At 51.7% G+C, this 12,531-nt stretch overlaps 4 protein-coding genes across 4 annotated transcripts; 2 read left to right on the top strand and 2 right to left on the bottom strand.

Annotated features, from left to right (window-relative positions):
• Positions 1–258: 258 nt before the first annotated feature.
• On the top strand, positions 259–2,825 carry N7482_005915 (TFIIH/NER complex ATP-dependent 5'-3' DNA helicase subunit RAD3; the record flags this gene model as incomplete). The annotated part of the gene is made up of 4 exons (XM_056688040.1): positions 259–275; positions 341–797; positions 850–966; positions 1,032–2,825. The coding sequence occupies 4 exons, from the start codon at positions 259–261 to the stop codon at positions 2,823–2,825; spliced, it is 2,385 nt and encodes a 794-aa protein (XP_056543595.1).
• Positions 2,826–3,190: 365 nt separating this feature from the next.
• Positions 3,191–4,321, bottom strand: N7482_005914 (uncharacterized protein; the record flags this gene model as incomplete). Its single annotated transcript, XM_056688039.1, has 2 exons — positions 3,191–4,048; positions 4,184–4,321. The coding sequence occupies 2 exons, from the start codon at positions 4,319–4,321 to the stop codon at positions 3,191–3,193; spliced, it is 996 nt and encodes a 331-aa protein (XP_056543594.1).
• A 675-nt stretch (positions 4,322–4,996) lies between these two features.
• On the bottom strand, positions 4,997–10,237 carry N7482_005913 (DNA-directed RNA polymerase I core subunit RPA190; the record flags this gene model as incomplete). Its single annotated transcript, XM_056688038.1, has 4 exons — positions 4,997–6,598; positions 6,667–8,317; positions 8,373–9,983; positions 10,053–10,237. 4 exons carry the CDS (start codon positions 10,235–10,237, stop codon positions 4,997–4,999), a joined length of 5,049 nt encoding a protein of 1,682 aa, XP_056543593.1.
• A 288-nt stretch (positions 10,238–10,525) lies between these two features.
• N7482_005912 (U4/U6-U5 snRNP complex subunit PRP3) lies at positions 10,526–12,271 on the top strand (the record flags this gene model as incomplete). The annotated part of the gene is made up of 1 exon (XM_056688037.1): positions 10,526–12,271. One exon carries the CDS (start codon positions 10,526–10,528, stop codon positions 12,269–12,271), a length of 1,746 nt encoding a protein of 581 aa, XP_056543592.1.
• Between the last annotated feature and the right edge of the window lie 260 nt (positions 12,272–12,531).

Here is a 12,531-nt window from a genome sequence, read left to right as displayed (position 1 = left end):
AGGTCCGGTGGGAGAGATACGGACACCGGTCTAGAATCAAGGATTCTGTAATAGACTCTCGGTGATTATCTTTGTTCTCTCGTCGCAATGAATGTTGAAAAAGCTGAAGAAAGGCGATAATATCAAGCGGGCGGCCACCCGATATGGAAGTCACGTGGACATGTGTCATTGCTGTCCCAAACGGGAAAAGACTCTCTGAACTCCGCAGTCGCTCTTTCCTTTTCTTCTTCTCTAACAGCGTCCGGGAAATCGGCCACAATGAAGTTTCTCATTGAGTATGGCTTCTTTACTTTGTGTTCATCTGTCAAAAATATTTCTGCTAACCTGTTGCACCTTTTAGTGATCTTCCGGTGCTGTTCCCGTACCCTCGCGTCTATCCCGAGCAACATGCGTACATGCGGGACCTCAAAAAGACCCTCGATGCCGGGGGTCACTGTGTGCTGGAGATGCCTTCAGGTACAGGCAAGACAATATCGCTCCTGTCTCTGATCGTGGCATACCAGCAACACTATCCAGAGCACAGAAAGTTGATCTACTGTTCGCGAACGATGTCCGAAATCGAGAAGGCGTTGGCGGAGCTAAAGGGCTTGATGAAATACCGATCGCAGGAACTGGGCTACGAAGAAGAGTTCCGCGCTTTAGGACTCACCAGTCGGAAGAATCTGTGTCTCCATCCTTCAGTGAAACGAGAGAAAAGTGGTACCGTGGTTGACGCAAGATGCCGGAGCTTGACAGCGGGGTTTGTCAAAGAGAAGAAGGAACGTGGTGAGGATGTCGATCTGTGCATCTATCATGAGGTTTGTCCACTTGTTCCGCCATAAATCTATCATTTCTGACGGGCTATTATAGAACCTCGACCTCCTCGAACCACATAATCTCGTACCGCCCGGCGTTTTCACGCTCGACGGCCTGACCCGTTATGGAGAAGAACACAAGCAATGTCCCTATTTCTCTGCTCGGCGCATGGTGTGATACCCTCTTTCACTGCACTCTCTCTACGTTTACTTTGCTAATATCTGTGTGCTCATTAGATGCCTTGGTGCAACATCATCATCTACTCGTATCACTACCTTCTCGATCCGAAAATTGCCGAACGTGTATCCCGAGAACTCTCCAAAGACTGTATTGTTGTTTTCGACGAGGCGCACAATATTGACAATGTCTGTATCGAGTCGCTCAGCATCGACCTGAGCGAGGATGCCCTCCGCAAGGCCACTAGAGGCGCTACTAACCTAGAACGTAAAATTGAGGAAATGAAGAGCACGGATGCTGAAAAGCTTCAAAGCGAATACTCAAAACTCGTGGAGGGACTGCAACGGGCCGAACAGGCTCGAGAAGAGGATCAATTTATCTCGAATCCCGTATTACCAGACGACTTGTTAAAGGAGGCAGTTCCAGGCAACATTCGTCGAGCCGAACACTTCGTATCATTTTTGAAGAGGTTCATCGAATATCTGAAGACTCGGATGAAAGTGACACATACCATCTCGGAAACGCCACCCTCTTTCCTCACCCACCTGAAGGATCTCACATATATCGAGCGGAAGCCGCTGAGATTCTGCGCAGAACGCCTAACATCACTCGTACGAACCCTGGAGCTTGTTAATATCGAGGACTATCAACCGCTGCAAGAAGTAGCCACCTTTGCTACTCTTGTGGCAACCTACGACAAGGGATTCGTCCTCATCCTCGAGCCATTTGAATCCGAAGCAGCCACCGTGCCAAACCCGATTCTACATTTTACGTGCTTGGATGCTGCCATCGCAATCAAGCCCGTTTTCGACCGTTTCAGCTCCGTGATCATCACTTCCGGTACCCTTTCTCCCTTGGAGATGTACCCGAAGATGCTGGGATTCACAACTGTTATGCAAGAATCATACAGTATGACCCTGGCTCGTCGATCCTTCTTGCCCATGATTGTGACCCGGGGCTCGGACCAGGCGCAGGTTTCCTCATCCTTTGGGATTCGCAATGACCCTGGTGTGGTGCGGAACTACGGCACACTTGTCACTGAGTTTGCCCGTATTACACCGGACGGCGTTGTCGTTTTCTTCCCCTCATATCTATATATGGAGTCCATTATCAGCATGTGGCAAGGCATGGGCATTTTGGATCAAATCTGGAACTACAAGCTGATCCTTGTCGAGACTCCAGATGCACAAGAGTCGTCTCTCGCTTTGGAAACATATCGGACCGCTTGCTGCAACGGACGCGGTGCAATCTTGTTTTGCGTCGCTCGAGGAAAGGTATCTGAGGGTATCGACTTCGACCATCATTATGGCCGTGCGGTGCTGTGCATTGGGGTGCCGTTCCAGTACACCGAATCGCGTATATTGAAAGCCCGACTCGAATTCCTGCGAGAGAACTATCGCATTCGTGAGAATGATTTCCTTTCTTTCGACGCTATGCGGCACGCCGCGCAATGCTTGGGTCGTGTGCTTCGTGGCAAAGACGACTACGGAGTCATGGTGTTGGCGGACCGACGTTTCGAACGAAAGCGGCCACAACTTCCAAAGTGGATCAACCAGGCAATGCTGGATAGCGAGACAAACCTCAGCACTGATATGGCTGTCGCGAATGCTAAGAATTTCCTGCGTACAATGGCACAGCCATTTAAAGCCAGGGATCAGGAAGGCATCTCCACCTGGAGCCTGGCTGACATTGAGCGTCACGAGGCGAAACGCAAAGCTGAGGAGGCGCGAATGATGGGCGAGGAGCCCGCCAGTGATCACAAGTTGAACGGGGTCACGTCCACAGTCCAGATTGTCGAGGACGAATATGACGATAATATCGATGAGGACCTGATGATGCTTGACACCCAGTAAATTGTTGTTTTCTTTTTCCTCTTTCTGCGATTTCTTTTGGGGGTATATACCGGCGCGGTCGTAGACTCGGCATGGACATATGGGGTGTTCTTCAATTGGGCATGGAAAAATGATAGCATAGGGGGCGTTCTCTTTGGGCCAATCTTGTCATTTACAGGGTTGAGTGAGCGATTCTGAGTATACACAACCGGAAAATATACAGAATATCTATTATTCTACGTTTGCCTCTACGGTGCCTTCAAAAAAGCTTGCTGGATCATTCCCTTCGGTGCTAAATTGGCTTGTATTAATTGTAGTGTAAATTGGTTAGCAGAAAAGTCAAAGAGAAAAAAAGAAGGGATAAAAGGATGTACCTAGCTGCAAATTTAACCACTTCCAGTAGCTGCAATAGTCTCGATATCAAATCGCATACAAGCACTCTCTCCCCCGTGATTAGATTTTGTGACAATTTGGGAAATACGACGAGTCCCTCGGGCAAAGGCTCCCAGGACCAGGTATGCAACCAGCTTGCCAATGCGAGTGCCTAGTAGGCCATCATACTCCGGTGTACCGTAAATCCAAGACCGTGGGGTTTGGTCGGGCCATGAGAGGTTGAGGGTAGGCTGAGTATACAACTGTTTACTAAGGAACCCGAGCGTGTTCTCGTTGATGACACAAGCGACGAAAACGTACCGTAGAGTATGGATGGGGAAGTCTCGCTCATAAAAGGCCTGAGAAATGGCGGAGATCGGCGGGACACGACGACGTCTCTCCCAAGTGGCATCGACCCCTACCTGGACTCGGCCAATATCGGCTAAGAGAACCATGCCCGGTCCCGTGTATCCCATCCAATGTACAAACGGAGATTCTAGGTTAAAGTACCGATAGGGCGACACATTTTCAAGCCGGGACTCCGGAGGCAAACCGAGTGCCTCAAAGCTCCCCTGGATCTCATAACAGGGATTCTCGGGGTAGGAAACCAGTCTGCTGTATCTAGCCCAAATATCGGTGAATGTTAACGTAGATCGGGGAATGAAACAATCAGGCTCACCTGGGTCAGCGATCCATCGTCGGCGCTCTTCTCCCTCATCCTGAAAGCGACCATACCGGGCCGTCCGTTCCCCCTTGCGCAGTAGGATTCGACGCTCCTCGTCTGTGTCGTTCTTAGGCTCAGGCTCAGGCTCAGGCTCGGGTTGGAGCTGGTCGCAAGGTTGACGCGGAGCTGGCAGGCCTAGGAGAGCTGGCTGTCGTGCATATTGTACATGAAACAAGTTGATGAACCAGAGTATCAGGTTGATGGGGCACGATAGGCAACTAAGCAGTAGGGGCACTGGACATAAACGAAGCACTATGCCGGGGAGCAAGTGGTTAGCACGGACCAATAGGTAGGTGAGCCAGAGGCTAGATCGAACCATTAGAGGGGGAAACCACAGGTTGGACCAGACCCAGAGGCCAAGGAGCCAGATGTACTTGAGCAGGAGCATGAAAAGGCCGCGGGTATCCCGCAGAGGATTCATTGCGCGTAAGAAAAGGCGTTGATTCTCGATCAGTAGCGATAGGTGTTGGTTGTTGAGAAAAGTGCGAGGTAATCAACTATGAGGGAAGGTAGGGATGAAGACTCTGATATACCCCGTACCGTGGATGGCCTTGGATGAAAGAACAAAGGAAAAAATGTCCCAGCGGAATAGATTAATTGACAAAGAGCTCCCAAACAAAAAGAACAAAGCCTGAGTAATTAGACAAATGAACCAAGATTCGAGACCGATCCTGCACAAAGAAATACCACGCTTAGCCGGAAAACCCCACGATAACACTAAACTATGGACTTGTACAAGCGTTGACCAGCATGCCGCCTAAATGGACGCCCGCGGCATGTCCTACTCGAGGAGGGACAGTGGCTTAATGACTCTCTAGGCTAGCAAGTGCGCTTAGTTCGTGCATCAGACACCTCCCACCTGGATTGGTGATTGAATAGGGATGGTGTACTTAAGAACTGTATTTAACTGACCAATATGCTAATATGAACAGGAACAGGCACTTTTGTGTTCCACTGAACAGAAACTCCGAATCATCGACACGTCAAGATGGCAAAACAACAAGAGCACAGGATACAAAAATCTGCGAAGAAATATACAGGTGATGGAACACCAGCAACAAAAGGCGCAATGCGAAGTAACTCCCCCAACACACGACTATGCTACAGGAGCAAGAATATCAAAGGCGCCGGTTCCAACAGTGCCGGAGCGGCCAACGACGATTCTGCTACTCGGGCCCTTGAGGTTGTCGAAGTCACGCTCAACAACAGCATCCTTCAAGGCGCCAACAGTAGTCTCGAAAGACATCCGGGCGAACGGCGAGGTTGAATCCTTGACCAGACCGTTGCGGCTGAAAGCCTTGAAGCCACCGGACTGCGTCATCACATCACCGATCAAGTTCAGATGGCGGTTGTCGACGGAGATGCTGTGACCCTTGAAAACGGAGTCCATTTCACGGATGATGGTGGCGCGAGCGGCTTCGACACCGTACAGGTTGAGCATGTCGTGGATGGAGTTGGTGTAGAGCGAGTGCGGCTTGATGATGTCCTGGTAGTCGCGCATGGCGAGGAGGTTGACGCCATCGGTCATAACGCTTGCTGGTTCACCCTGAAGTTCGTCTGCCTCGACAAACACGCAGCTGCCAATGCCTGGGATGGACTGGATGACTGCGGAACGGCAAACACTCTCAACCAGGGGAAGGAGAAGCAGCTTGGGTGTCTCGATATCGTACTCCAGCTGAATGGTGCAGGAGTTGCCCTTCTTGGGGTCAAATTTGAACTTGGTGATCTCAGAGAACTTGCTCTTGACATCGTCCTCGCGCAGCTTGTGCTCCTGGGCCTCATCGTCATCCGAGTCATCCTCAGAGTCTGAGTCCATGTCCACATCGCCAGTGGTTCTGCCAGGCTTATCACCCTCCTCTTCATCATCTTCGATTTCGGGTTCGTCTTGTCCGCGGATGATATCCTGCTCATCATCATCAGGTCCTTCGTAAGACACCTGGTTGCTGCGGTTCTGGCCGCCACGAGCTCGCTTGGCATCATCCTCATCATCTTCATTGTCGTCGTCTGCTGGCTCGGCCGCACGGTCAGGGCCACCAGGGCCGTCGGCAACCCTGCCGACCGAAACGCCAATATCAGGCTGAGCAGTGGAGGACTTCGTGCCCGTCTTGTCCTCATTGCGCTTCTTGAGCTCGGCCTTGGTGAGCTTCACCAGGCGTGGAATGAACTTGTTCTGGAGAGCAAGCTGCACATCCTTGGTCTGGATGGCGTACTCCTTGGTGTACTCCTCGGTGGGGAAGAAGGTAATCTCGATGTCATAGATCTTAGCCTTCGCGTAACCAACACCCGAGCCGATGCGCTCTCTGACTTGCACCTTGTCAACGACCTCAGCAATACTAAGCTTACTGATAGCCTTGGCAAACCGCTCGGAGTGGTCCTTGGAGATCTCCTCATTGAGAAGCAGTGTCATTGTGGGCGTCATGATCGTAGCACTAGCAGTCATGACAATTTCACGAAGACGGGGAATACCCAGGGTCACGTTCTTTGCGGAATGACCAGCCAAATGGAAAGTGTTGAGGGTCATTTGGGTACTGGGCTCTCCCACTGATTGACCGGCCATAATACCGACGGCCTCACCGGGATCGATGACAGACTTCAGATACTTCATGTTCATTAAAGCGTCAAACGTCTTCTTGCTGAGTTTACCCTCAATATCCTTCTTCTTATCCTTGAAGAGATTGTCAGGGTTGTCATCACCATACTGTGGGGAGATTGGTCAGCTTCAAATCGCACACCATACAGTGTAATTCTTGGGGAATTATAACTCACCTTCTTGAGATCCTGAGCGAATGACTCTGAAGTGCTACCCAAGTTGCCACCAGGGTGGAATTTCGACAAAGCAGGATCCATCGCATCAAGCTTTCCAGTCCGGCGAACAGCCTTCATTGCATCCTTATGCCATTTCATCGCATCATCCTTCGCCAAGGTATGGAAAAGGTGGGCCTGCACCTGCTGGGAAACAGACTTGTGGTTATCAGCAAGGAATTTGAAGTCCTTGAGGTGGACCTGCTTGGTGATGTCGAGGCCATCTTCTCCGTACAAGAACTGGACTATAGAACCATCCGATGCCTCACGAACGGAGGAATCGTATTCGGCTCTTAAGCCTTCCATACCCTTGATTAAGCAACGCTGCAAGTAACCGGAACGAGAAGTCTTGACGGCGGTATCAATCAAACCCTCACGACCGGCCATGGCGTGGAAGTAGTACTCCTGGGGCTTAATTCCAGTCAAGAAACGGCCGCATACGTAACCACCAGCGACGGGATGTGTCTCGAAAGCCCGGAAAGACGGCAGCGTTTTACCACTGATCATGACCGGTACACGACGGCCCTCCAGAACCTGCTGACCAAGGTTGCAAGAAATCAGGTTGGCATTGACACCCGAACCCTTGGCACCGGAAATAGTCATCGACTGCATCTGGTTCCACGGGAATGGCTTTGCAAGACCTGCGGGGAGACAGGAGCTAGTGATTTCGGAGGAGAGTTTGGCAGACCGAGCGTTTGAAACGCTATCCAAGCCACTTTGCTTGCCATCATCGCGAAGCACATCTTCCAAACGACGGTTCAACTCGGCGTCCTGGTCAGGCACAGTGACCTGATCCAAGGTCACGTACTTCAGGGCGACTTCACGACCCATGTCTGCGGCAGTGCTCAGCTTCTCCTTGCGAATGCGATCACCCTCCTTGGTCAAGCGAAGATCATCGATACCGCAAGTGAACGCCCGCATGTTCAGGTACCGAGTCAGAAGTCGTCCCAGAATACTCATCAGCTTTCCGGCAATGGTGTGGCCGTAGACTTCGTGAACAGCATCAATCAAACCTCCAGCAGTAGGACCAAGCTGTTTCTTGTCAAGAATACCACACAGGTACTCTCCATCATCGAAGATAACGGTGCCCTCTTCGTTGCCCTTGCCCCAACGGTCGCCAGGGGTTGAAGACTTGCCCTGGAGGGTGAGGCCAGCACTCTCTGGAGGCTTGATATTTTTAAGGATTGTTGTAATCACTTGCTTGCCAGTCCAGAGGTATTTGGGTTTACGGAAAGCAGGCTCCACCAACTGGATGCGGTCGCCGACGATGTGCGAGTTCTCCGGCCGCAAGCAGCTGTACAAAAGCTGATGATAGTCTTCTTCATCAAAGAAGGCATCACGGCATGTGAACCAGGTACCCATGGAAATGTGATCCTGGATCAAACCTCTCAAAGGCTTGCCGGACGTCGCCACCAGGTACTGGTGGTCAGCATCTGCCAGCATCCGAGCCTCTGCTTGGGCAAGCTCGTTCTGGGGGAAGTGCATGTTCATCTCATCACCGTCGAAATCGGCGTTGTAGGTATTACAGTTGGCGTAGTGCATTCGAATAGTGCGCTCGTTAGGAAGGACACGAGCCTTGTGACCCATGATGGATGGCTTGTGGAGAGTCGGTTGCCTGGATCAGTTAGCATAAAAACGTAGTTTGGTAGTGAGTCATTTTCGTAGCATACCGGTTCATCAAAACGTAGTCACCAGTAGTGAGATGGCGGTAGACCTTCTTGTTTCGCGAACCCTTCAGGCGCCAGTTGGATGGTGCAAGCAACTGGTTGGCAAGTGCCGTACGCTCGTCCAGACTCTTGAACTTCAAGTTGACAACTTGGCCGTTCTCATTCTCAATTGCGGCAGCACCGGGATACTTGTCGGGACCGTTGATAACAGCTTCCTTCAACTCCCAGAAGTTGTGGTTGGTAACAGGCTCGGGGAAGGTCAACTTCTTGGCGAAAACCAAAGGCACACCAATTTCGTTGGTCTCGAGGTTGGGATCGGGTGAAATAACACTACGGGCAGCGAAGTTCACACGCTTACCCATCATGTTCTTTCGGAACAGACCCTCCTTTTTCTCGAGCAGCTGTTTAATACCATTTGGCAGCTGGGCGATGGCCGAGCCAGTCACAGAAGTACGCTCACGGTCGATCAGACCGTTAACGAAATCCTGGAGCGCAACAATGGCCTGGAGGAGATCACTATAATTGCGCGCACGGGCCAGGGCCTTCTCATCCTCGTTCTGGATCTCCTTGCTGATCTGATTGATTAGGTCACATTGCTTGATAATATTGTTGAAAGGAGTGTTTTGCGATGCCTCCATGATCTCGCCTGGGCCCTGGGCGGCAGCAGGGCGATACTTGTTCGGTGGGACCAGAAGGCTCTTAGTGAAGAACATGTCCGCGCTGATAACTTTGACTCCTTTCGGAACAGGACGAGAGTTATAGACAAGTTGCAGGACATCGCTATCCTTCTGGAAGAGAAGCTGCAGGGCACTGTAGACCTCAGAAGAAGGCATAAACTCCTGAGCACTCGCTCCAGGCTGCGTGTTCTGGTTTGTAACGGCGGCTCCCCGTCGAATTTCCTCCTCCGCACCGTGAACCTCAGATGCAGTACTGTCCGCTTCAACGACGCCATTCGTCTGAGAGCCGTTCTGCTTGGAAGATGACTTCTTTTCTTGGTCGAGGAGAACCAGGGTGTTCGGTGCCTGGAACCCACCATGGAGCATCGCAATCTTGGACTTCTCCGAAAGCTGCTTCCGGAAGATCTTGTTGTAGCGATCTTTGCGGTATGAGGGGGAGATACCACTGCAGTTGGTACATTTCCGGTAGCTGTTGATGTCCTTGAAGAAAGTCTTGACCAGGTCTCGTCTGGCCTCCGCAGCGATGGGGTTCTTTGCGCCAGCCATTAGACCCTCCAACCGGCCATCTTTCTTGGCTTCCTTGATGCACCGGTTGACAAAGGCATTTCGCTTTTCCATGATGGACTCTGCATCATCCTCCTCCTCGTCAGAGTCATCGCCAGTAGCCTTGCCGGCTTTCGACTTAACGCCCTTGATAGCTTCCATCGCATCAACCTTGGCGACTTCATCAATGAGGCCATACTGCAGGAGACGTAATTTGCAAATGTACATGTTGACCTGGTTGCGGGACATTTGCAGACGGTGACAGTACACACACTGCGCCCGAAGAAGACGGTAAATGTGATCGAAGAATGTGACGTTGTAAACAGGAACAGGGAGCTCAATGTGGCCGGCATGACCGGTGCAGGACCAAGAGTTCAGCCGACAAGTAGTACACCTAAAAGGTTCCAAAAATCATCTTAATTAGCGAATTGAGGAGCGTTCAATGAGAAGACAGAAACCATACACATGGTCACCCCATGCGCCCATGGCAGGGTCATAGAGACCACCAGGGACAGGGTTATTAAAAGAATCCAAAGTTGGAGTATTGTGAATTCTTTTGACCGATAGCTTTTTGATCTCTTCGTCGGAGTAGACGTTAAAGTCAACCCCGGCAATGCTCGAGGCGACCGGGCGCGCGAAGGTCCCCATTGTGACCTACAGCTCCTAGAGCAAAACGCCGGCGGTGCGAAGTCGAACAGGCCGTTGAAGCGGTTCTCTTAAGTGTAGTTGCGGAAGAGCGAAACTTTCGAGCATCTTTTTTTTGCGTTTCTGCCCCGCTCCACCGCCCACCCCGTTTTGGGTATCCGCGACCGACCTGCCGATCAGCTCTGTTAGCCTCTGCTGTCAGTGGCTTCCGAGGTGTTTTCTTTCTTCCGCAACCCCCCTGTGTCGCCTTTTGCTAGCAGGCCACGCGGGTCCTTGCTCGCACGCATCGCCATGGCTGACCATTCGGGCAACGCGCTGAAGCGGCCTCACCCTCAGGATGACGACAGCAACTCCCAGAAAAGGACGCGGTCAAACAATGGGTCCCCATTGCCGGGTCAAGGACCTTTGACCTCCGGGAAAGTCGATATCGAGAAGATGGTCGCAGAGGCGAGGGCAAAAGCTGAAGCGGTACGCGCTCGCCTACAAGCCGCTCGAGGCGGCGTGTCACCTACCGTGCCCCCGACAGAATCAAGTCCCAGCCCAGGACCCCCGTCTGCGAGTTCTGCAATGTCTAGATTGGAACAAATGAAGGCTAGGGTGGCAGCGGCTACAGGAAGGGCTGGCGCAGCGGCATCTCAGCAACGTACAAATGCCCCGGCACCCTCCTACCAACCCCCGACGCTCGACGACGAAGGCCTCTCAAAGGCTCGCGGTGGTCTAGATGTCGGTCTTCATCCAGCTCTCCTTTCTGATACCACGCCAAATTTCCGTGGCTTCAAGGGACGACAGCAATCCAAGGCAGGGAACCGACGCATGGATCCCAACAAACAGCTCGACCTGTCCGGTCCGTCGATTGAGGAAATCAAGAATCAACCCTATTTCGATCCAAGTCTAGGGCCGAAGGCAACGGTGGCGAAGCCCCGCCATTCCCGGCAACTCATTTTCAACGAAAAGGGTAAATACATTCAGCAGGCGGCTGCTCTGCGCCGGCAGGCGCAATTGGAAGCTATGAAAAAGCGGATTGCGGAGAGAGCACGACAGGCCGGTATTGACGAAGATATGGATGTGGAGAAGGCATACCTGGTACCTACTCCACCAGCTTTGGAATGGTGGGATGAAGGCTTGGTCAATGGTGGCGACTATACTGCGATTGATGACCCTGCAAACCTCAAGGTGGACACCCCCGACACCATCATTACCCGCTATATTCAACACCCTATTCTCCTGGAGGCGCCGCAAGAGAAGCACCTGCCTACCCAAAAGCCGATGTATCTCACGCCAAAAGAGCAAGCGAAGATTCGTCGACAGCGCCGCATGGCAGATCTGAAGGAACAGCAAGCAAAGATTAGGTTGGGTCTGGAGCCAGCACCGCCTCCCAAGGTCAAGAAGTCCAATCTCATGCGGGTCCTGGGTGAGCAAGCGGTCAAGGATCCAACGGCCGTGGAGGCCCGTGTGAACAGAGAGATCGCAGATCGCAAGGAGGCGCACGAGATGATGAATGAGGAACGCAAGTTGACCAAGGATCAACGACGTGAGAAGCTAGCGGGCAAACAGGAGAAAGATGCCGAATTGGGTATTTTCGTGTCCGTCTATCGAATTGACAGCTTGGCGAGCGGCCGAAACCGCTTTAAGATCAACAGAAACGCCGAGCAGAATGCTCTGACTGGAATTTGTGTCATGCATCCGAAGCTCAATCTGGTTATTGTGGAGGGTGGCAAGCACTCTATCAACAATTACCGGAAGCTGATGCTCAACCGAATTGATTGGGCCGATAACCCCGGCCCAGCCACATCAGAAGCAAAGGATGAAGGTCAGCCTCTGTGGTTGTCCACGGAAGATGACAATGGCGAACCGCGTGATTTCGGCTACAACACTTGCACCCTCTTGTGGGAAGGCCAAGCAAAGAGCCGTGTATTCAGGAAATGGCTGGGCGCCAGAATCTGCGAGACAGATTCAGCCGCCAAAGACGTTCTGACCCGTTCGAAGATGGAGAATTTCTGGACTCTGGCAAAGAGCGCCAAGCCAGCTGAATTTTAATGAGTGGATTGCGAGTCCAGTATCTAGAAAGATTGAGGCGGCAGCCGAGCTGGCGCAAACCTTACATTGCTGGGATGGATAATATCTAGTCCCCTACTTCTTCATATCCAATGTGTTTCATACCTCTTTATGCAGCAAATATGTACTCTATCGTTGATACGTGAACGAGCCTGAAATAAAACAACAGGACTATCATAAGACTTTTTCAAACGAACCCAGACTGAAACACAGTACCCCGCTCCTAATGCAATAGATATCTT

Source organism: Penicillium canariense (genome assembly GCF_028826845.1).
Source record: "Penicillium canariense strain IBT 26290 chromosome Unknown utg000003l_segment0_segment0, whole genome shotgun sequence".
NCBI lineage: Eukaryota > Fungi > Ascomycota > Eurotiomycetes > Eurotiales > Aspergillaceae > Penicillium > Penicillium canariense.
This window is presented reverse-complemented; position numbering and strand designations above follow the sequence as displayed.